Raw genomic sequence first — 20,943 nt, 5'->3', positions numbered from 1 at the left:
CGTTTGTTGGTGACCTTGAGCAGGAGCACAAATGCAGTGTTGAATTTACACCTCTGCAACATATACTTTACTTGCGGTCAAACTATTTTGGGTGAAAGTTCTAAGTTGCTGTTTTTCTCTATACTGAGTCACTTGTCCTCTAATAATTTATGCTCTTTCCTGCTGTGTCTGTACTCCTGCTAGTGAAGCTGACACACATGCGGACCATGACACAAATATGCATGAAGAACATACATAGAGAATATGCATAAATGTTCTCACTGTACTTTATTGTGTAGATGACAATGTTTTCGCATCATTTATCTGACTGACACCATATCTTCCGAAAGTGTGTGTGTGTGTGTGTTGCTGGAAGGGGCCTGCTTTCTCCCCTGCAGGCTGGTTCGAATCAATAGAGCTGGAAAGTGCTGAAATAGCAACCACACAGACATGCACGCATGCAGAGGGGTGACTCACTGGCGCTGAAAACACGAACGAGTGCTGACTTCTGAAATGAGGCTAAAAGAAGGAAGGAGAATCACAATCATCTTTAATATCCAGTAACGCAGATGAAATATAGTAGACTTCACATGGCGTTTTAGAGCACAAACCTACTTTTTACCACTGTGTATACTACCGTATACACCCTCTAAGGTTGAAGATCCATTCCAGGATAATTATTGATCTATGATAGAAAAAATCTGTTAAATGGTCAAATGCATAGATTTTTTTTTTTTATTTAACATGACATAACAGAGGGCTGCTCGATTCTGAAAAAAATTTTGACCACGATTATTTTATTAATAATTGAAATCCCGATTATTCCAACGATTATTTTAGGGGGGCACAAAACCAAAAAATAAAAAATAATATATATATATATATATATATATATATATATATATATATATAAATGGAACTAATATTAAATCAAAGCAAATTTATTTTATCTTGACTTGAAAAAAAGAAATAACTCGAGTTTGGTTTATTCGTAGAAACAAACAATACATTGGAATTTACTTGCTATATGCTTATAGATTGCTTATAAATTGCCATAGTAATGTTGTAACATCTAAATACTATTATACTATTTCAATAGAACGCCCAAATTTTGAACGCAGCAATACTCACTATAGTATTAGGCATTGTAAAATTTTAATTTCAACTTAATTTTGAATTTTAACATTGTTTTATATTTAATAATATCTATTGTGTATAGTCAGCATTTTTTTACAAATGTGACCATTTTGTAATCGCTGAGTGTAGTAATACAAATCGTAATTGAATCCCGATTAATTGCACCGCCCAAACATAACATGATAAGTAAGCCACTGTTTATATTAAGATGTAAGAAAAATGACATACTGTAATAACAATATAATAACAACTAGTGGCAAAGGTGTCAGGCTCATCTGATTATTTCATGGTTTCCTTTTTCTTTCTTTCTAAATTGTCGACCAACTTTTAAAAAAGTTAAACCCAGTAAAATAACCTGTGTGAGTTGCAGACTGATTTTTATTTTTTTTTCCCAATAGTCCAGGTCAATCGCATTGGGCCGCATCACCCTTGATGTGTGGAAGGACATCGGTAAATCTCACATCCGCAGGTGCATAACTCACAAGTGCCTTGATTAAAAAAATAATAATAATCATAATAATTATTTAAAAAAAGGAGTGGAAATTTAAAATTGTGACCTTCAGCGATTATGGAACGCTTTTACGGGCTGCTTTTACCTTCCTGTAGGTTACGTCATGGTTTAGGTAGCATGAAATAAAAGCAATTTTTAATTGTATGGATTTAGGTCAAAGCCTGTATGCCAGAAAAATGTGATTAAAGAAGAAAAAAACAAATCTACCTACTTTAATCTAGGTAGCTAATTATATTGCTTCATTGTCTGCTTTATGTATACATCCATTACAAAATATATTGCCAGTATTAAAAATATCCCTACTACCATGCTGACAGAATTACTTAACTATAAGAATATAGCATCTCTCGTAACACATTAGTTTAACAATTACAGTGCTTCAAAAAGAGATCCAGTAAAGAAAAATACCCACAAAATTCCCGCTTCCAGCCGAGCCTCTGTATTATAGTCATATGTGAATTCTATTGCATCTCATTATGGTGTCTAGTTAAGCCGCTGCATGTTCTTTTATTGCCAATGTAAAGATAATCGCATCACCATTACTGCAATTCAACAGGTCTGAACTGAACTCCAGCAACAAGAGTCCCAGTCAACAGTGTGTGTGTGTCGGTGTGTGTGGGAGTAGGTGTGTGTGCGTGCATGTATGTGTGCGTGTCAAAGCTATTAAACATTCACCGGCTCACTCGGCTGCTGCTGCTGTTGCTGTTAGGCTTCCAATCTGGGTCAAGTCTCCTTCCTCTCCCCCCCTGAGCTACCTCCATCCCTCCATCCTCCTCCTCTTTCCCTCGCTTGCCCATTTCTGTCGTTCTCTTTCGGCTCAACTCCCCAAGTGTTTCCTCTCTCACACTCTCACTCGCTTTCTATGTCGTTTGCCTTTTAATCTCATTTCCTATTCTCCTCCGACATTCTCTCTTTTCTTCCTCTCTCTCTCTCTGTCTCTCTCTCTCTCTCTCTCTCTCTCTCTCTCTCTCTCTCTCTCTCTCTCTCTCTCTCTCTCTCTCTCTCTCGGGGGGAGTATTTGCTTAGCTACACAGCTCGCAGGCAGACCCGTGCTCCCATCCATTCTCCAAGTCAAATAAAGAGGCCTATAAATTTTTGAGTGATGATGAATAATTACTGTTATTTTTAAGTGTGTATGTGTGTATGCGTGCATGACCGCAATAGCTGGTAATCGTTCATTTTATGTTGTTTTCATCTCTCGTCTAGCAAGGAATCAAAGCCCTTATAGCACAATGCTATTATGATATTGGCATCGTGGCTCCGGATTAGAGGTTCATCCATCACCTGCTTGGCCACCCACTGACTTGTGTCCATACAGGTGTGCCAGGCAGTCATGCAGTAGGCGCTATTACTCATGATGACAACATCCACCTCTTTGGGGTGTTTTTCTGTATACATGTATACAAATACAAAATCTGTCAAACTGATGTGGGAAAATATTCAATTGTCTGATGAAGCCAAGGTTGAATGTATTTTATTTTGTTTTCAAAATCCCAAAGGTTCTGTTTGGCGCAAATACAACACCGCTCTATATCAAAAGAATCTAAAAGTGAAGCATGATGGTGGCAGCATTAGGAGAAATGGCTGTTTTTTGTTCACCTACAACTGGTACTTTCTGCAAGGTTATGAAGAGTTCAAAAGTTAGCTAGAATACAAAAAAAAGGCCAGAAAAGCCTACTAGAACTTCCAAAATTGACTGGTTGAATGAGTGGCAACTAAAATCTAATTGATGGTAGGTGTGTGTTCTGTTTCATTTAATTTACTCTTTCACTTGAGATGTACAGGACACATTAATGGTGGAAAACTTTTTGAAAAGACATGTGTATAAAGCTGACGTTTAAACAGCATTCTAATCATGTTTGGTGGCCATTCGAACTTGGAGGGGTTCTTTGTGTATATATAAAACAAATACAATTAAATGAAATAAAAATTTCTCCCCCAGACTGAAAAGGTATGAGAAATTCTGCTTTCAAATGCCAACACTTGTGAGCTAACGCTGCTAGCATTAGCATGTCGCCATGGAGCAGCGAGTGCTTTGATGATGTCGCCATAGCAACTCGGTTCCAATGGAATGTAACTGATAGTTGAAACTCAACGCGCCGATGATTTGTTGTTTAATTAACTTGGATAGCTGTTCCATATTGAAACAATTCGTAATCCCACTGAATCGAGTCGAATCATGTCGATATTTATTTAAGATAAATCTGTTTATAAATTCCGAACATTTGTCAAACTATAGTGTGAGCTAGAACCTGCGCAATTGAATTAAAAATAAAGAAATCCATTGTCCATTGTCCAAATCCATTCATCTCGGCACACCCTGACTTGGCAATATTTATCCACTCTTTGGCGTAAGTCCACAGATTTTGAATTTGATTCAGGTCTTCGCTCTGTCATGGGCCATTTCAAAATATTCTTCTGGTGAAGACTTTATTGATTTGGTTGTATTACATAGTCGTTTGCTTGCTACATTCAGCCGAGACAATCATGTGTAAAACCTAGTTTACAGTATGATCCGGAACATTTCGTATACAGCATTTACTGTATACTGTACCTCATTTCTTATCATGACCGCTGTTGCATAGCTTTCTTCAGAGGACACATTTTTTAAAAGGCTAAAAGTTACAACTTTTCCCACCACCACATTTCAACCTTGAATTCCTCGGTTTGTTTGTATTTTGGACATGTTCCGGTGTGTTGTAGCATTGATGAAAAGCAACTCCCATTGTGATTATTCCCTTGCTTATTAGAATGCATGAGAAAATCCAGTGCATGCCCATTGGGATGCATTCTGCTTCTCTAAGGCCATGCATTTCTAATTTGATCCTAAGGTAAAAGCTTGAAAATCATTTTGATGACACACTTGGTTATAATAACAAGAATCACATTTGTTGTTGGTGCCACCTACTCCCGTGATCTATAAGAGTGCGGGACCAGCCCGGAACACGTCTAGCACTAGTGTCAAAGCTAACGATAATGTTGTGTGGCGCACTTGTACTAACTGTGCCACACAAGTAAGTCATCGGATATTTTAACTGAACTTTCATTAGTATGGTTTCTTTAGCTTACCACGATTTATTTCTTTATTTGACAAATTGAATCAAGGCAACCGGACTTCTTCTTGGTTGTTGACGACGTTCAACCCTAAAAGCTTCTGCGGTATAGAGCAAGGGTCTTCAATCCTGCTCCCCGAGCTCCGCTTGCCTGCCATTTTTGCACACCTGATTTAAATGATCAGATAATCAACAAGGTAGCAGAAGGTGGATAACCGTCCTGATCATTTGAATCAGGTGTGTTGCCGCAGAGAGCGATGGAAAACATGCAGGACTGCGGCCATTGAAGACACCACATGTATAGGGTTTCTAATCAATCAATTAAAATGATTCACTGAGCGTAATAACTTCAACGTCAGTTTGATGCAGGAAGACGTCAAACAGAATACATTGCCGTTGGATTGCGTATGTCAATACAGAAAGGAATTGAGCAAACCTCACTCCACAAACTCAACTTATCACTCAAGCTGGGATTTGTTAGACGAATCAAAAATCCATACCACAAAGATCAGAAGACAGAGCAGAGATTTCCAACTAAAATTGCCCAGAAGAACAAATCCTTTCTCTTCAAAAACAGTGGCCATTTTCCAAAGCTGAATGCAAGCACGCAGCTCACACAAAATGTAAGCAGCAGAAATCTGCCCGTGTGCCCTGTCTTGTTAGCACTACTGAAGAGCAAACCATTTCAACGAAACCACTTCTCCAATACATCAGGCCTGTTGCCACCCAAACTAGAAGTGGCTGCTATTTTTAAAGTGCGACGTAGCTCTTTGCAGCTTTGACATCCTTTTCAACAAATCTCTTGCAGAAGAAGCAATGCTGTTGGGCTTTTGTTCAGCATCTATGCCCATTGCTCCTGAAAATATTCTCCTGTAAACGCTTTTCCCAGGGAACAAGGCTGTTTTCTGACAAGTAGGGCTGAAATTAGCATGCGCATCTGCCAGCCTACTGCCGTGGCCATTAGGGGAATGTAAAAGTGGCATGCGCTTGCTACAATAAAGTTAAAGAAATGCTTCTTCTGAAATGATTCAATAAGCAGACTGACAGAACAGTCCACACCTCCGCCGGAGCTGTGAACCGCACTTGTTGATGCTTCTGATGACAGCAGCCGTCTCTACAAATAGCCTGGAATGTGGTGAAAATGTTCACAGCCTTGTCCTTTATACCTCATTGCTCCCAACATCCTGCACAGGAGTGGGGAGCTGAGCATGTAGGAATAATGCTAATGCCGTCATGTAAATGACCTCAATGAGTCACATTTTGACTGAGATGGATTCATTGATTTGCCAATGCCAACCTGGATGGTACAGCTCAGAATTGTGGATGCACAGTTCCATTCGTCAGACCGTATATTCATATCCTGCCAATAATTCAATAATTTTCAGCAATCATAAAAAAAAACAGCCTGTTACCAGCTGAAAAAGATATCCAGGCTGAAGGGTTGCATGCTCCGAGCAGACCAGGAAAAATGTATCCATGCTTTTATCTCCAGTAGACTCGATTTCTGGACTCCCCCAAAAGAGCATCAAATAACTGCAGCTCATTCAGAACGATGCAGCTCGTGTTTTTGACACATATTAATCCAGCCCTCAAGGCTTTACACTGGCTCCCAATTAAATGTTGAATAGATTTTAAATTTCTGCTACTGGTTTATAAATTACTAAATGGTTTGGGACCTGAATATATTCCAGATAAAAAAAAAATCCCGTTGGGCTCTGAGGTCTGTAGACTCAGGTCAGTTAGTGGAGACGAGAGTTCAAAGTAAACATGGTGAAGGGGCATTTCGCCGTTCACAAATGGAATAAGATGCCAACAGAATCAAAGTAAGCCTGGAGTAAAAAATTTTGGGAATTTTGTTTAAAATTTTTTTTTTCCTCAAACCCTTGATTAAGGTCCTTTTATACAATTTTAAATCTTTTTTTTTTTCTTTTAGATATTTCGGAAATGATTTATTTACCTCTGTTAATGTGTTTAAATGCATGTTAAATGTCAACGTACATTTTAGTAATTTTTGTAAGCTACTTTTTGTTTTCTCTTGTAAATCTAAATAAACTAAAGAGAATATTCTGTCAAAAAAAATCATCCATAATCCTTTTTTGGCCATCACTGCGAAAATCCTAGCTAAATTTACTCATGATGACTCGAGGATCGCCTCCGATGTCTCAAAAATGACTGACGTGACGTGATCCGAACCATTGCGTTTTAAAGTTCTGGTTATAACTCATGAACAACAACAGCGTTTACACTCAAGTAACTGTACGTAAAGGTCCTTGAAACTGAGTGTTTATTCTTCCTTTGGATGAAAAATGAAAAGTGAGCTTGAGTGTAACCAAAAAAAGGAGAAGGGGTGGGAAAAGGTCACATAGTCATTATATTGCTGTTCCCTCATCCTGCACTGATCACATACAAGTGGAGGTCATCACCATGACATCACATGATTACACATCCTTGCCCTTTCACGCCCGACGTGACCCCGATTTAATATTATTTTCACTTGAGTAAGCCACTTTTTTTTTTTTTTGCCTCGGTGTCCTCTTATTCATTAGCGATCCTGCTGCATAAGTATTTGCTAAATTTGAGCCTTTGCAAGATTCTCGAGGTGGATGGCTGCTGATGAGGCACGGACGCATATACGGCTATTTTAAATTCACCACATAGTAACGTTTTAATGAGACACCTGTGGAGCTGTAAAATGATACAGGTGTCCTCGCTATCGTTACTTAACCGTTACTTGTTGGAGTTTATTTTGCACCCTTGGCGCTCCCTCAATTCTTGCTAATCACACACACACACACACACACACACACACACACACACACACCCCTGCCCGGACGGTGTTAATTTGACTTGCCAGGAAGGAAATGGTGTGATTTGCTTGACTTGGTCCCTGGACAGGAATCTAAAGACAGTGGGGAGAGTGCAGAGCAATCAAGCGATAAAGCTTATTATCTGAGGGGAGCTATATTCTAAGACTTATTATCTAGCAGGAGTTAAATGACTTGCAGGTCCTCAAAGGCACGATGGCCTGGTTCAACTTGGCAGCAGAGACGAGCGGTTGGAGGCAGAAGGGTAAAGGAAGGAAGAGATGATGATGGTGATGATGGAGAGGTGGGGTCGGGGGGGATGAAAAGAAGCTTGTGCTTGGTGGTGGAGGGTGCTGAAGGTGATTCATAGGTGCGCACCGGACTGCTGTGAAACCAATTTTCTAGTTGAAGTCGTGAGATGTACTCGACTTGATAAAGCGGCAAAGTGCTGCGGCGTTGTGTCTTTTTGAAGCAGTTCAGCTCCTATAGATAGCGGAGATTGTTTTTAGCATCAAATGCTACACGTGTTGACATCAGCAACAACAGAGGGTCTTTTTTTTTTTTTTTGTTTGCTTTGTTTGCAGACACACTTGATCATTATGTCAGAAAAAGAAAGGCTTGCAGCCCTCAGGGTCAGACTTTGGTAAATAATAAGTATAATGAAAAAGCTCCAAAATCAACAGAGCAGCAAGCAACAAGATGACTTAATTTCCTGCAACAAAACAGGAAGTAGTGTGGCGGATAGCTGCGGTCTGCATCAGCACAAAGGATAATAAAACATTTTCTGGGGGCACATTGTTGCATCCGTTTAAAATACGTAAAAGGGAATTAATTAAGAATTAATATATACAATTGAGCAAAACAAATGGAAATAACATCATGGGGCTTTAAAGTGAAATTTCAAAAAGTCCAAAAAAAAAATCTACCTGACGTTGCAGTTGATATTATGTGCCTGATAGAGTGCAAATTGTTTTCTTGCTAGGGTGTTGAGGACAAGACAAAATAAATTATTTATGATTTGCAGCAACATGGGAAAATAACACACAAACAAAAAAACTCGACAAGAATACTTTCGCACTTTCATGCTCGAGTGATGGAGCACAAATTGCGTAACGGTTAACAAAAGTTTCAAATCGATTTTTTCGCACCTAACCCTATGTAACCTTTAAAACTGCTCAGTTAAGTTCAGATTTGCAGTTTTAAAGCTGCTGGCAAGATTGGTATGTTGCCTCGCTCCAGCCATAGTACCGAATATCAAGCAATAAATGTCTTGCTTCAATTAGAATCGCAATTAAAACAGTTCTTCACATCTAGACACCCTAGACCAGTGTTGGGCAAACTACGGCCCGGGGGCCACATGCGGCCCGTTAAACGTTTTACTCCGGCCCGTCAAATTTGACAAAAATTAAATGAATAAACCTTGTTCATGTTTTAATTTCTAAACACTGTGGTTTTTCAAAGACATATATATTGTAATGCTTTTGTTCACTTTCATTAAAAATTAAATGTATTTTTTTCTCAGATGAGGTGAGGTCACCAAAACACTCCATCCATCTGCTCCTGGTCCGGCCCCTCTGTCAAATTTTAGAACCCATTGTGGCCCGCCAATCAAAAAGTTTGCCCACCCCGGCCCTAGACCAAGATGATTCGTATAAATTGATCACCAGAATGTTCTCAGTGGGAAGTGAGAACTTGCCTTACAATGTTACAGTGTCATCAACAGGTTCGTTCAAAGGTGAGAAGGTCAAATTAAGTTCACCTGTAAAGTTGATGGTGCATTTGAGGTTCATTCAAAAGCTGATCCCTATATTTTCGTCACATTGTCCATTTTCCTTCACACAATGTCACACAACAATAACAAGCATCAAATATCAATAAAAAAATAAAAATAAATGATATATCATTTTCAAGTTTTCTCCCTTTTTAATCATCTTAATGGGTTAAGGTCAAGCGTTCAACTGAGCTAACCGAAAGGAAAATAAACTTGAAAGTGAAAAGGGGGACAGCGTCGCTCCAGCTAACCGCTGCTAAGTGTCCGCATATTGATTTAGGAAACTGCAGTGTTTGTTTAAGAAAAGAAAAGCAGCCCATTACCGGCGGGCAGCTTGCAAGCCTTAAGAGTGCTAATGAGCCCACTGTGCCCTCTCGCTATCTCCCGGTATCTCTTTAAACATCCAATATTAGCTCCACTAATATTTCTCTATATAGATGTGTCCAGAACGAGGAATCGTCTCTGTAAACAGAAACCGGCACTCAAACATGAATTCATTTAAATGTCCTTATGCGGTTTAAAGTGAATGAAAATCGTTGCCCGCTCAATTTTCTCTAAAAGGAAAAAATAAGACATCAAAGCATCGTTGTTGGTTAAGATAGTTCTTTATTATGAAGTGCCACAAAATGCTTTGTGTTCATTGTGCTTACATTGTCTAAATACTGGCTCAAAAGACCCACCCAGGAGATCCTCCCTCTGCATCCGAGAGTCCAGAATCTCCTGAGATTAAGTGTGTCAGATATCACTGTACAGCGGTAAAAACGCCTCAGTCCTTTTACAAACCCTCGTCCAAGAAGTGATTAATTCGGTCAACGTCGCGCCCTTCAGCTCGGAAATACAAAAAAGAAAAAAAAAAAAAAAGAAAAAAAAAAAGAAGAGAGGTCAAGCTAGTACAAGTTTTCAATTCTTCTCTACCTGAATTCTAGTTAGTTTCATTGTGCTACTTTCTTTGAAGGTGGACATGATTCGAATGGAAGTGCTTGGAGAGCAAAAGATCCGGAGCTGGCTTGGAGACACACAATAGCAGGTCGGAGGATTATTGCGATTAAAGACCGTGCCAAGAGAATTCCCAGATTTTTTTTTTTTAACACTTTATTCATACTTGGAGATTATTGGAAACGTGTTGAATTATGTAGTACTCAATTGTGGATATTTAGCGTCAAGCAGTTCACTTTAAAAAATTTGGAGGCGTAGAGAGATGAGAACAAGCGGAAATGTGTGGTTGGATATTTTATTTTATTTATTTATTTAATACACATGACCGCCCCCTGCAGGACCGGAGTGTCAAAATATTGCTATGATTATTATTATTATTTTTTTTTTTTTAATCAAACAAGACAAAGTGAGCATTGCATCGCCTCGGCTTATGTCTGTATTCTGCTGAGTTCCATTCTAATTATTCCTGTGCGTGTTCTTCACATAATTCTCCAACTTCTTATCTGCTATTAAGCCCCTTTCTGGTGTTGCATCAATTTCACACTCGGCAAATATTCACACCTTATCTTCATCTCTGTGGCTTTTGTTCTTTTATTCTTTTGGAGTTTCACTTTGCTTTTACTTCTTTGTTTTTTTTTTTTTAAATTCCTGGATAAAAATACTTCCGCTATTGAGATGCATTTTTCAAAGCGCTCAAGATTAGATGGACGGCTGCAACTTAACTCCTTTCGACAAAATTGCTGCTTTCACAACAATCACTGAAGCGTTTGTCCTCATACACGAGCTGTTAGTTTACATCTGAGATGAAGGTAAAAGTAGGGCACAAGTGCATGTTCAGTGCAAACGCTCCTTTTTATCTTCATAGCCCTAAAATAATGCGTAGTGAAAGGCAAATCACATAATTGAATAATCTCCTGATTAAACTCGGGATCTTCATCTCAAAGTGTGATTAACTGAAGGTTACGCACGCCTGAGGAACTGCTGCAATTATCACAAGTCCTTTTTTTAAAAGAATCACTTGTTCATATTAAACCTATTATTTCCAATTGTTGGAAGCTTGACTGGGGTTTGGAGTTTAATCAGACAGCGCAGATGTTCTCTCCGGGTCGCTCCGAGTGTGTCTTTGCAAGGTTACGTAACGCCAATCGTCATTACTGAGCACAAATGTTTTTGCGCAGTTGTGCGTGTCCTGCGAGTGTCTCCAGGGAAGCTCCAGGAATCTACAGCGGATGTTATTTTATTTTATTTTTATTTTTTTTTTGGGGCTTAGAGAGCTGGGTTCAGCCGCATTGCTATCAGCCGCATGGATCAACACTTTCACCGTGTATTGTTCAGGGCCCTTATATGACTTGTGGGTTAATCCTCTTGGTTGGCTCCGTAGGAACGAACCGTGCCTGCTGCAGAATAAGCGGCGCTAATGTACAGTATGCGAGGGGGTTGTAACTGCGAAGGTGGCAGGCCATTCAGCCGTAAGTGCACGCTTTTTCCGCGGTCTAAGAATGCGCACTTTATGTGTGGTTGAATAATGCATCGCGTTTTAAGTCGAACACTTGCCGATTTGGCTGCACCTGCGACGTCACCGCTCGACTGCAAGTCTGTACTGCTGTTGGAATTTTTTGGGGGGAAAAGGGGACGTTTATTTGACTGCAGGTGCAACAGGCATCAAATCCGGCAAGCCGCTGATCCCAGCTCCTTTTGCCCAAAATCCTACATTAGTTCTACTCACTAAGAGGCAGGCAGTGCATAACGAGAGAGGAAAGACTTTTTGTTTCTTTTTGTTTCGCTAACACTACATTGGCATGTTCCCTGATGTCGGCGATATTTTGTCTTTTTCTGTTTATAACTATAGGTGAAGTAAAACATACCTGATTTTTAAAACTGCTATACAGTAGTAGGTAATACTTCATAAAATACCATGCATTAGTGTGATTATTGCTTTGAAAAAAGTCTACGGAGGCTCCAAGAGAAAAATATTGCCCTCGTCTATTAAATTTCATCAAAAAAAAAAAAAAAAAAGCTTTATATGATGTTGGCATAGATTCGATTTTTTGCATGCAAATAACCTTTGTAAAAAAAGTTGAACAAAATAGCACTTAAAAAGTGGCTTATGCTTTGGCCTGTTGTGGTAGAAATAGGAAGGAACTAAAAAGTAAAGTGCAACATAAAAATACATGACAAATAAGTAAACAATAAATAGCTAAATGAATAAATAAATAAATAAATAAATAAATAGTTTTTTGTTTGATTTTTTTTTCCTACCTTGGTAGTGGAGAGAATATGGTCACTTGGTGCAGAAGAACATTAGCGTTATTATCATTGTTATTACTATAATTATTACTATTATTCTTCCAAAAGCAAAAAAAAATAAAAAAAAAATGTTCTCTTTCTACGCGTGGTAGTGCAGAGAGGAAGTCAGCAGCCGTTAGCTTGCTGTTGCTATCGTCATCCTTGTGAAAGTCTGAACTGCGTCTCCATGCCGGATAGAAGCCGCGTTTGTGTTATTATTTTTGTCTCTATCCGGATCAGGAAGAACAAGTCACCAAGTTTTTTGTTGTTGTTGTTGTTGGGAAGTGCATGCGTAAAACAGTTCAATCCTTCATCACCAGGAGAAAAATTGTGCTATCGTTATCACCGGTAATTGGCTGCGGGGGGAAGCGAGGTGCACAATGTGAGCGAGGAAGAGAAAGCCGGGTCAGAACACAACATAGATGGTTTGTGTCTGATTTTTTTTTTTGATTTTTTTTTTTTGCAAGTGATGGGGCGGGTCATGCATCCAGGGGCCCGAGAGGAGAGAAGGGGCCTTTGAAGCAGGCCGACTCGTAGTGCTTGTTCAGGTAACTCTTGAGCGCGAAGGTCTTGTTGCAGCGTTTGCACTTGAAGTGCTTGAAGGCCGAGTGCGTCTGCATGTGAGCGCGCAGGTTCGAGCGGTCCGCGAAGGCTTTCCCGCAGTGGGCGCAGCCGAAGGGCTTCTCGCCCGTGTGCGAGCGCATGTGGCCCTGCAAGAGCCACGGCCGGCTGAAGGCTTTGCCGCACACGTCGCACTTGTGTTTGAGGTCGTGCGTGAGCAGGTGCATGGCCATGGCGGGCATGGACACGTACACCTTGCCGCAGGTGGGACATTTTTTGGCCAGCTTGCTGTCCAGCGAGCGGTGCGTCTGTTTGTGTCGGCTCAGGTTGGACGAGGTGGCGTAGGTCTTGCCGCACTCGTTGCACGTGTGCCGCTGGATGCTGCGAGGGCTGCCCATGGCTTTTCTCCTCGAGCGGCCGTCCGTGATGTAAAAGGCGTCCACCGAGTAGCCGTCGCTGACCGCCGCGTCGCCGTTGATGTAGCCGTCGGTGAGCTCGGAGCCCGGGCTGTCGGGAGACTCCGAGTCCGGGGCTCCGTAGTCGCTGTGGATGCCGTCGTAGAGGGGGTCCGGCGAGGGCACCTTGATCCCGCCGTCGCTCTCGCCATCGTACACGGAAGGACTGATGTAGTCGCTGATGTAGCCAGCTGTCAGGCAACAAGAAAACAATGCGCTTTAGACTTTGGGCTTTGTTTTGTCTCATGCTTGATGACAGCCCTCCGAGTCCACTTTATGACGATTTGGACTTTTTGAAATGATGTAATCATATCTTTTCAGAAAAGTGAAGAGGCAAACAATGGTTAGATAAAAAATGTCTGGCACAACTCTCTATTGGTGCTTTTCCAGTGGCACAATTTGCAGTATCTGGTCAGCCAAGCAGGCCGAGTTAATATTATGTCGTCACCTCTGACATCATCAGGTGTGTAGCGGGAATTTATCCCATTTCAATTTGGTTTTCATATTAATGATATAAATCACAAAAAAAAAAAAATCAGCTGTCTCTGACCCAAACTTTTTTTTGGCTTGTAAAAAAACCTCCATGCCCGAAGAAAAACAACCAATAAATCTTACGCAAACCATTTTCTTTCTTTTTCTAATTTCCTCGACTTTGCACAGGTTGAATTGGGCCGAACGGGACGTTTGAACTGTCGTGCTCCATTGTGCGATGGAACAAGCTGACTCATGGACACTGCCAAAAAAATCAGGACGCTCCAGTGGTTGACATTGCATAAGCAGAAATTGACTCACCGGGATCTGAGATATGAGATTGGCACATGGAAAGTGATACCTCTGAGTTATGACAAACTTTCATATGATAATAATAATGATTTGTTAATTTGCGGGCGTGGTTTTTCGGAGTCTACTTTTTGTAACAAAATTTTCAGATGAGCCAGGAGGCTAGTTTCTGTTCCCAAATATTCAGGTGAGTCGGGGGGCGTGGCAAGGTGCGAGGTGCAACACAGCCCCAAGCATGGTAGACTAGATTTGCACCGGCATGAAAATTATTTTACTCTTGTCTCCCAAAATTGGTGTGTTTTGTAATAAGATGTGCAGCAATGAAACAGGTGCGTGTCAACGATGTGTACACACAAGTGCAATACAAATAAATCTCCTAAATCACGTTTCTCTCGAGGGTTGTTTTTCCTCTGGCTTGGTGGTTTATTAAAAATCAAGAGGCACAATATGGCGCAAGGAAGAGATGATTTTTTTTTCAAAGTATGAAGTCAATTCTTAACTGTCATTGCTTTCATAAATATGACAAAAAGTGTTTGTTGCTCTATGAATTTAAAACTCCTCATTTTATTGGTCAGATTGTATTTTTGTGCTTTTACAAAAGTGTGTTTTTTTTTCATTTCATTCAGTTTTTTCATTGAGCTAGTGACAGCGAGAACAATTAAATGCTCCCCCACAATTCCTCCATTCATGCAACAGAGTAATCGCATTGAACGAAACAGGAGCAGATTTCACTGCGAGAAAGGAAATTTCTGAATACATTGAGATGAGATCATCACCAGATTTCACATTTTGAGTTATTTTTGTTAGCTGGTGTACCGTGAGATTTGTTTGTTTTTTTTCTTTAAATGCAAAATGTCTGCGATGGCTCATTAAAGGTTGGGAACTTCAGGTTTCCCACTTCTGGACATTAAATTGTTAAGTAATTGCAGACTATTGTCCTAAGCAGCTTCCATTTTGCTGCAGCAGTCTGTTTTTTATTTTTGCTTTTTGACAGTTTCCTCGCGACTAGAATCAATCACCTCACCGGGGCCAACAGCCGCATGCCACATCCAATGTTATTACTTGTTAGCATCGCGCAGGCTAATGCGTTTGATGCAGCGTCGACTTTTTCCAGTTTTTATTGAAGTGGAAAACCGACCTCCCCAAACTACTAAACCGAAAGAGCTGAGCGGTGGATAATGAGCATCTGTTGTCATAAACCTCGCACTGTCAACCTTAGCTAGTGACTGCATGGCGTTACGCTGATGATGATTTTCACCAAATTGAGTCCGATTGATACTCGTCGTTCCAACTTGAGAGCTATTAAACTACGAATGCCTCTGAGTGTGGAAATAATGTTAGGAGCCGTTATTCGAATCACACATCATGTCCGTGGTGAGACATTTGCGTTCACTTGAACATACTGTATGCAACAAACGTACCGCATAGACTGATGATGACTGGTCACTTCACCTGTGTGGTTGTCATCGTCATTACCAACTTTCTACCCACCAGCAGCACTAGAGCGATGCATATTTTAAATACTCATGCGACACTTGAGGGTGAAAGTGGACGTGTGAGTGTGCATATACTGTACGCATGTATGCGTGTTTATGTAAAGCAGCTACTTAGGCTGTAAAATCAGCAAAATGACGTTTTTATCGTTATTGAATGAGTTTATTAACATTTTATTTTGTGTGGTTAGCATGTGGTACAATTGTGTCATAACAAATTAATCGTAAACATGTTTGCTATTGGATAACAAAGTTGACTGAATTCTATGCAGGTGTGATAGCTAAGATATTGACACCCTCCCTCCCCCCTATCAGCGCTAGAGCAAAACATTCTGACTACTTTGACTATATTCTAACAAAAAACTGGAAATCCTCAAGGGAGTGGAGTACGAAAACAAAACACAACTGCATCCTTAGATATAATTTAACGCCTGAATATACCTCCTCTGGGTCTGGAATGTTCTCTCCCCTAATGTCTTTTTAAAGCCACGCATCGTCCTGTCATGTTTTCAGGGCACTGGTTTGACTTTCTTTCCATATGCAAGTGCGCAACTCAATGAGATCTAACGCAGAACTTTTTTTTCTTTTTTTTTTTTTTTTTACAATGATAACAATGTAAATGGAAATGTTTATTATTGCAGTTGAGTAGCATTTTTTTAGTAATAGGTGAGCATATATAGTGACTTCGGTGCCCTTTTGTTGGAATATTGCATTAAATTACCTAAAACGCTGTTAAATTAAGATTTACTGATTATATATTATTATATATATTATAACCTCCCCTCTTGTTCACTAAAATATTTTTTCCCAATATGCACATTTTTCCTATTTTTAGCTATTTTAGTAAATCACATGACTGTCGTAAAAAGTTAACCTTCATTCATTTTCTACCATGAATCCTGTTAGGAGTCATACGGAAACTGTTGCTGACTTTTGAGTAGAACATGACTGATTTATCAATTTAATTTTTCAATATTGTGTCTTTTGAAATCTAAAAATTCAAAAGAAAGAATTTGATGTGGCTGGAGGGTTTGATTATTTTTTTTATAATTTTTTAATATATATTTTTATAGCTATTAACTCATTGCACCATAAGACAAAAATAATGATAACTTTTCCGGATTTTTCTCTCTGTTGTAAAGTTTAAAAAAAAATCAGAAAGCAAAGAGTTATACAAAACAGTCCAATATTCTGCCTGTAGTTCATATCTTTATTGTTGTGTCAAGTAACGTTATTTTATTATATGTTTTTTTTTTTTGTTTGTTTTTTTTGGAACAATTAGGACTTGGCATCGGCCTCAAAAGATCAATATCGGCCGAGGCCCACTTTGGTGTGAAAAGTAGGTTAAACCCTGAAATGTTCAATCACAGGGCATATGGACAAGAATCATTTCCACTCAAATTGACACCTATGGACAATTTAAAGTCTGAAATTTACCCTGATATGCAATTTTTTATGAATGCACGAGGAAGCCTGAGTACCTGCAGAAAACAAACAGAACCATTGGAACCTACAATCTCTCCAGGCAGATCTGCTAATCTCATTCTCCAACGAGTAGCCAATGATGTATCAGTATAATATAATGCTTATGATGAATTAAAATTACATTAAAATTTGATTAAATACTAATTGGTAACAAGGGCAAGAACAACTAAGGTAGTCTGGGCCGACGACTTTTATATTAAAATAAATCCTGCTCCTAAAAATAAACAAAAGGTTTTTCCTTGGATTTTAATGTTGAAACCCAGCATGAAGTTGTCTTGGTTTTGTGGCGCAGTTCTTCACCTGAAGAGACTACCTCTTCATGACTCGTTTCTATCCGCAGGGCGCCCCTCCAATCCAAGCGGTCCCATTACACACAAAGCAACACAAGCGGGATATCAATTATTCCCAACTCTGCTTCATCCCAGCAGAAAGTTACTGCTAACGCACGGCGGCTCGCCCGGGCTAAATCCAGCACTGCAGTGAGCGTTTCGGCCACGTCAAGCTTTTGAGGACAGAGGGAGGGGGAAGGACTAGAAAAAGGTAGCGGAGGACCGCGGGTCGCGTGTGAAGCCACACAGGACTTGTTAGCCTCGACATGATGAATACGCCACTGACAGATATTTTTTTCCTATGTTCTCCGACGCGCAAACACAAGTGAGGGTCAGGCGCGGGAAGCACACGCTGATGCAACAATGTGTCAGTGGCGCCCGGGTGGAGGCTGGGAGAGGAAGCACGGAGACGTCTGTTCAAGGGTGTATTGAAGTTCACAGCGAACAACAATGAGTCACACTGCTGCCGGCAATGAGGCGGACTAAAGACTACATGCACAAATAACATTATCTGCATTCAATTGTGACTCAAACACAATCATCAATCAAACTAGTTGAGTCAAGTCAACATTTTGTGTGGTAATCTCACTGGGCGAATTTATCGGGAGCGTAATCCATTAGTCGGAAATGACTCAAGACAAAAAAATGTGCCCAAAAATTGTTGACACACTTTCAAATCATGCCTTTTGTTTCTGATTGGTTGTTTTTCCTCAGGCATGGTGGTTTCTTGTATAGAAGATTAAAGGCACAAAATATTTTTTTCACATCATCATATTGTATTTAGAATGTAAAGTCACGTAAATATATCAATCACTTGAGGTATAAAACAAAATTCTTCCTGGGTCAAGGCATCGGCATCATAATTTAATCATAATTTCATTAACTGTACTGGAAATGTTTAGAGTAAAAATGTAACCTGGTGCGAAAATAACCTCTTTTAACCTCTTGTGCTTTCTTTCCCCTGCTTCCAAGCATCATACTTTCTGTTCCTGACAAGAGAAACACTTTTTATAATCTAATTCTTGTTCCTATAATTGGTAAAAGTGACATTTTTAATTCCATGTGTTTAGGTTACACACATGTATACGTTGAATTCGTATGAATATATTAAAAGAAAACTGTCCATCCATCTATTTTCTATTTTCGGCCTGTCCCAAGTGACTCTGACTGAAAAGCGAGCTGCGCTCTGCACTGGTCATCGGTCAGTTGCAGGGCGTGCGTAGAGTGGGAATTGAACCTGCAACCATGTCAGGCCAAAGTACCACTGCATTATCAATAACTCGACTAAACTATATATACGCTACTTTCCAATTTTATTATCGGTGAGCTTTTACAGTTATGGGCGTATTTCTCGATTGTTGCGTAACAGGTACTCTACATGCACGTGAGGGGTCAGTGGTTGGGTCTTGCTTTCTTTAAAGGCTATTTACATAATCCGCAAACAAACTATCGGGCACATAAACACTTCTGGAGGTTTAAATTACCCGATAACAAAAGATGTTAATAAATTTGAGGTTAACCGGGACATTAACCCCCCGTTATTAAACATTCCGATGATAATGATAATAGCACTTGGTGTTAAATGGCCAAAGCATAAAGGTGAGGTGTGCCATGAATAATTTTAATTAAAAGAAGTTAACCACTCGAAAAAGTGCAAACAACAACACTCTACCGTATCTTTGATGACGAGTCATAAACGCTTTTCATCACTTCTTCCGTTCGTCTTCTCACATTTAATGCTTTGATGCTCCTTTCAATGAGCTGCTGCGTGATACGCTGAGGTCTCGGGTGACGTCATGCACACCAACGTTTCAAAACATATTTAGCCGCATATTTTTCCCCAAAAATGTTAAATTCCAAATTGTACGCGCTCAGAAGTATCTGACTTTCCTCTGTCTTGTACCTCACATTCATCGCTCTATAACCACGTCATCAAATCACATTAGCATCATAAATATGACTAAGCCTGTTGAGTATCTTTTCTTTTAAGAATTTGAACTTTAAATGACCCAGTAAGTCCAAATTTGAAAGGTTTGTTGCCATAAATAGCCCCCTGTCCCCCTGTTTATTTCCCTTTATCCTTACTTAGCCTGTGAAAAAAGTGTGTTGGGGAGGTGGGCTGTTGACTATCAGCTCAAAATCAATAAAACATGGGATGGACTGAGTTCACGCGACCTAATCGCTAACATCCACTTCCGAATAGCTGCGCAGGGAGAGTGCGTACATGGGACAGTCGTGGCCAAATGTGTGGTTAAGAATTTTATGAAGGTTAGATTCTGGCGCGTGAGCAAGGCAGCCGATCCCTTCAAATGGAAAACTGTTTACTGCTCCAGCGTGTTGAAGACCGCAATGGGTTAAATACAGAGGTGACGTTTTGGGCAAAGCATGCAAGAACAAAAACAGTTGAGTTGCTTGTAAATCAGCAAATGCATCCTCAGCACATTCCAGCATAGCCTGTGGTTGCATTTCTCATTTAGTGGACCGACAACAGCCACACACCTGTTCAAGCTGAGCCCGTCCTACCTTTGTCATGAAGCCGCAGGCTCAGCTCCGTCCTGGGCCGGTAGGCGCTCTCCAAATCATCCGCTGTGGAGAAATCATCCAGTTTCACCTTTTTCACCAGGAAAGACCTCGGCATGGTGGTGCAACACACACACACTCAAGCACACGAGTCCGCACACACGCAAACACAGCAGACCGGCGTGGCCAGCGTGACCAAGCTCGTGAAATAGTTGAGCAGCTCTTTAATTTGGGGAGATTTTTTCGTTGTTGTTAGAAATTCCACCACTGGCTCCTCCACGGCACAGCGGGAGCAAGTTCAGCACCGGACAGCTCCCCTCGCTCAGCTTCCTGTGCAGCAGACAAGCGGAAGTCCACTCGCCGCCAGCCTCACGTGCGGTGAAGAATAAATAGATCAGCGTTTGTCGTGAAAGAAGAGGAGAGGAGAAAGAGGGAGGGGAGAGTGGAATTCTGAAGCTTTGCCGAGGAAACCCTCAGTCCAGTCTCCGTTGGAAGTAGTCCTCAAGTCCGCCCGGCGACTCGTCGGCTCATTGCATCCCCCCCTTGCAGCTCCTCTTGTCTTTCTGCTGCTTCCCTCTCTCTTCTCTCCTCTCCCGCTTTGTACGGCGAGCTGTTCCGTGCTTGTGTCGTCTGACGATCAGCTGACTGCATTTATAAGTGAGGAGGGGGAGAGAGAGGGATGTACATAAAGAGAGGGAGGGAGAGAGAGAGAGAGAGAGAGAGAGAGAGAGAGAGAGGGAGTCCAAGGAGTGCTTAATTTAATCCATCCCTCCTCTCCAGGGAGCGGTGACTGGCCCGGATGATTTATTGAAGCTGTTAAAACACCCCCAGCCTTCTTTTTGT

At 40.6% G+C, this 20,943-nt stretch overlaps 1 protein-coding gene and 1 long non-coding RNA gene across 2 annotated transcripts in view; one reads left to right on the top strand and one right to left on the bottom strand.

Annotated features, from left to right (window-relative positions):
• Positions 1–18,297, top strand: part of LOC148329042 (uncharacterized) — an 89,131-nt gene extending 70,834 nt beyond the window's left edge. Inside the window, exon 3 of the long non-coding RNA XR_015845574.1 lies at positions 17,592–18,297. This is a non-coding gene — a long non-coding RNA (uncharacterized LOC148329042). The remainder of the gene's footprint in view (positions 1–17,591) is intronic.
• Positions 9,842–20,715, bottom strand: LOC148329041 (transcriptional repressor scratch 1-like). Its single transcript, XM_088306380.1, has 2 exons — positions 20,104–20,715; positions 9,842–13,684 (listed from the first exon to the last, which is right to left on the bottom strand). Exons 1-2 carry the CDS (start codon positions 20,216–20,218, stop codon positions 12,957–12,959), a joined length of 843 nt encoding a protein of 280 aa, XP_088162506.1. The 5' UTR covers positions 20,219–20,715; the 3' UTR covers positions 9,842–12,956.
• Positions 20,716–20,943: the final 228 nt, after the last annotated feature.

This window comes from Idiotropiscis lumnitzeri, chromosome 10 (genome assembly GCF_059441095.1).
Source record: "Idiotropiscis lumnitzeri isolate Australia: NSW breed Sydney's pygmy pipehorse chromosome 10, RoL_Ilum_1.0, whole genome shotgun sequence".
Taxonomy (NCBI): domain Eukaryota; kingdom Metazoa; phylum Chordata; class Actinopteri; order Syngnathiformes; family Syngnathidae; genus Idiotropiscis; species Idiotropiscis lumnitzeri.
This window is presented reverse-complemented; position numbering and strand designations above follow the sequence as displayed.